Consider the following 3,707-nt stretch of genomic DNA (forward strand, 5'->3'; position numbering starts at 1 on the left):
ATAGTTATCTATGACAGTAGTTTTAGGTTTATCATTTACATTAAGTACAGGCCTGTCCACACAGATTAGATTGTTACAGATACATTTGTATCATAAATAGTTTTTCTTCCTGAAGATGTATCTGTGTGAACCAAGCTTGAACCAATCCTCCCATCCTCTGGAGCCTCTTTCTTATCCATCTACTCTCACGTCAACTAAGTGTATAGAGCGATTGTTAGAAAATGTATATATTCTCATTAAACCTTTAGAACATTGTGAAATGAACCTTGCTCAGTGTCACTTTGTTCTCCGAGCGCTTTTAACTGCTTTCAGAGTCAACTCACAGAAGTCAATAGATGATAGGATACGGACCACAGATCAGATTGTTTCCTAACACCTGCACCCTGCAGTCCTGCAGAAAAATTCTTCTTTCCAAAAAACACTTCTTTCCACCTGGTCGTTAATGCCCCCCCCCCGATCCCAACATCCTTCACGCAGGTGTCTAACTAAAGATGTCACTGCATGATCCCTCACTGGCTTCCCAATCACAAAAACATCCCGTTGGATTCGTTGGAATGTGTTCAGAGGGTTGCAGGTAGCAACCCACAGTTTTATATATTGTTCAATTATATAATAAAATATTTATGGTTTTCACATAAATGTATCTACTTGCCTTTTTAAAAATGAGTAAAACTAATTTAATGCTACTCTCTAACAAGTTATAGTATAACTACAGTGTTTTTTCTTCATTCATTGCTGTTTTCATTACATTTTCTGAAGTAATGTGCATCAGTTTGAATAAGTGCGGTTCATAAATCCCACAAAATGAGCGGTTCGATCGCTGTGTCTTGTTTGGTTACAGGCTGTGCATCTTAGCAAGTAGCGACTACACTCATTTTCATATCCTTTTTCATACCTACGTGACATCTCATTGCTACAAATTGCCTTTTAAATAGAAGATAGATTTATGTAACATTGCATGAAACAACATTCTTTTAATTTACAACACAGGGTTCCTTTTCAGTCGGGGGGGGGATTGAAAATACAATCACATATTAATCAGTATGTTTAATTCTTTATACTAACTGATTATTTGTACAGGTTTCTGGGTTTCTCAGGGTTTATCATGGATGTGGCCTGCTGTCATGTTGTTTCTATCGGTGATGATCAGACCATATGTGGAGAACGTTCTGACTGAGTGGAACACACACAAAGCTTATGCTTATAATAGACAATGTAGATGCGGGATGCCAGAAATGTATGGATGGAGAACTATTGTTACACATTTGTAGACCCCGTTCAGCAAAAGTCATACTGCTAATTCATCGGTTTTGCACATTTGAATAACAACACATCATGACCCGTGGGGTTTTGTATAAAAAGGTCCTGGAATCATGGAGTTGGCAGAGCAAGTTGAACCATCCACTGGGGAAAAAAACTAAACCACCATCACCATGGGCAAGGTAATGGGGGATTTTTTCTTATGTTTTCACATATTAAAAAAAAAAACATAAAAAAATTTAAGGTTACCACTGATATGAACATTCTTAAATCCAGAAGAATCTTAAATCTTCCCTCTGTTCTCCATTGCAGATTGTCTTCTACGAGGAGAGGAACTTCCAGGGTCGCTCCTATGAGTGCATGAGCGACTGCTCTGACATGTCCTCTTACCTGAGCAGGTGCCAGTCCTGCAGGGTGGAGAGTGGCTGCTTCATGGTCTATGAGCGTCCCAACTACATGGGTATGCAGTTCTTCATGAGGAGGGGCGAGTACCATGACATGCAGCGCATGATGAGCATGGGAATGATGTTCGACTCCATCAGATCCTGCAGAATGATCCCTTATGTAAGAGACCTCATGTATTTATACATCCTTTTTATTTTTATACATTTAACACTTTATTTTTAAAATGTGTGACCATACTTACATTTTCCCGGCATTGTATTACAGCACAGAGGTCAGTTCAGGATGAGGATCTACGAGAGGGAGAACTTCGGTGGTCAGATGAATGAGCTGATGGACGACTGCGACAACATCATGGACCGTTACCGTATGAACGACTGCATGTCCTGCCACGTGATGGACGGCCACTGGCTAATGTACGAGCAGCCCCAATACAGAGGCAGGATGATGTACCTGAGGCCCGGGGAGTACAGGAGCTTCAGGGACATGGGCATGAGCGGCATGAGGTGGATGAGCATGAGGCGTATCACTGATATGTGCTAGACTTCTGTATTTGACTTAAGTAAATAAAAACAATGTGTAATTCAAAACCATATTTGCCAAGCACTTGCTTCCTTTGTGTGTTTGTGCATAGCAGTTAAAATAACTAAATCTCATCCAAGCAGCAACTTCCGTGCATGAAAAGTGAATCCAATGCTTAAGTGCCTTAAACCTGCATTCTATCTAATTTCCAGCAGGGGGCGACCCGACTGGCTCAATTTCTATTGAAACATATGAGAAAATGACCCTACTTATCACTTGATTTATTACCTCAGTAAACATTTTCATAATGAGTTTATGGTCTCAATCAGTAGTTAGAAATGTTCTTCAAAAAAGCATGATGTTCATTTTGTAAATCATGGTCCCATTCATTTTAAAATAGACGATAAAGCAGGGAATGCTTTAGGGGTGTGGCTATACGCCAACCTGTCATTCAGGACAGAGGCTTAGCAGTGCTAACTATGGCACTGCTAAGCTAATTAAAGTAGACCTGAACTTGTGTTGTCAGTATTTTCATCTTGAACTTTGACCCTCTCATTGTTTGTTTTCACTTCATCATAGTTGATTGGAACATTTTTGTCGGATAAAAATGTGTTTTTCAGCGTTCGGTAGCACCTTGTCAACCAAAGCTAGCTAGCTAGTGCAAGCATTAGCTGGTAACAGATTTTCTGTACTGCTGTATATCCAGATGAATGGTGCCAGTATCCAGAGGTCTGCTTTTAGCCGAGGTCTGCAAAACTCTGCTGGATGATTCGAGTCAGATGGGTTGAAAATCAACGACTTCACCCCTTTTTTTGCGTTTAGTTTAGCCCAGCGCCATCCTCTCTTTACTTTTATACTAATATGAGTTTTTGCACCAACATAACCAACATATCTAGTGTCTTGTACAAGATTTTGATGCTGACTTTGTAAAAATACGTGATCTCATGGTAAAGCATATAAATGGCACATCACTTTTTGGTGTGTTTTGCGTATTATGAAACACGTTTTAAGCTTTTTGCGTGTCATTTTACGCCTTTTTTCCATTCACAACTTGTCACATACGGACGCTTTCAGGACACCTTGGTCACTGATACACACCAAACTATGACGCTTCACTTCACAGTTTTGTGAAATCAAACAAAACTTAAGTTTAGGCAATACAACTAAGTAGTCAAGTTTAGGAAAAGCATTGTGGTTTACGTAAATTAACTAACTTAAGTTACTTAATCAACGTGAATAATCAAAGTCTACGGTTTAGTTACCATAACTTGTTTCACGTGGCAGACAAACACTGCTTTGTTATACCCATCCACCTCCACTCATACCTGCCCTAAAGGGACTTCTTGGTCTTTATACTACGTCTCTTCATTTCCGGAGTAGTTTCTCTGAGTGTATAATATTGACATGGATGGGTTTACCAACAAGTCCTCCAAACCATGCGAATACAAAAGTTGCTTATTCATAACCTCTAATATGACACACAGGAGCGTTTGCCATTATCATATCTAAACCAGAGAACGTAA

General features: G+C 39.6%; 1 protein-coding gene across 1 annotated transcript; it reads left to right on the forward strand.

Moving 5' to 3' along the window:
- Window positions 1-1,433: 1,433 nt before the first annotated feature.
- On the forward strand, window positions 1,434-2,205 carry LOC114564104 (gamma-crystallin M1). Its single transcript, XM_028591285.1, has 3 exons — window positions 1,434-1,442; window positions 1,573-1,824; window positions 1,930-2,205. The coding sequence occupies exons 1-3, from the start codon at window positions 1,434-1,436 to the stop codon at window positions 2,203-2,205; spliced, it is 537 nt and encodes a 178-aa protein (XP_028447086.1).
- Window positions 2,206-3,707: the final 1,502 nt, after the last annotated feature.

Source organism: Perca flavescens, chromosome 11 (assembly GCF_004354835.1).
Source record: "Perca flavescens isolate YP-PL-M2 chromosome 11, PFLA_1.0, whole genome shotgun sequence".
Classification (NCBI taxonomy): domain Eukaryota; kingdom Metazoa; phylum Chordata; class Actinopteri; order Perciformes; family Percidae; genus Perca; species Perca flavescens.

Excerpts from the sequence above, each read along its gene's own strand:
- LOC114564104 (XM_028591285.1), top strand. Across the intron at positions 1,825-1,929 it reads CCTGCAGAATGATCCCTTAT|CACAGAGGTCAGTTCAGGAT; the intron begins GTAAGAGACCTC and ends ATTGTATTACAG.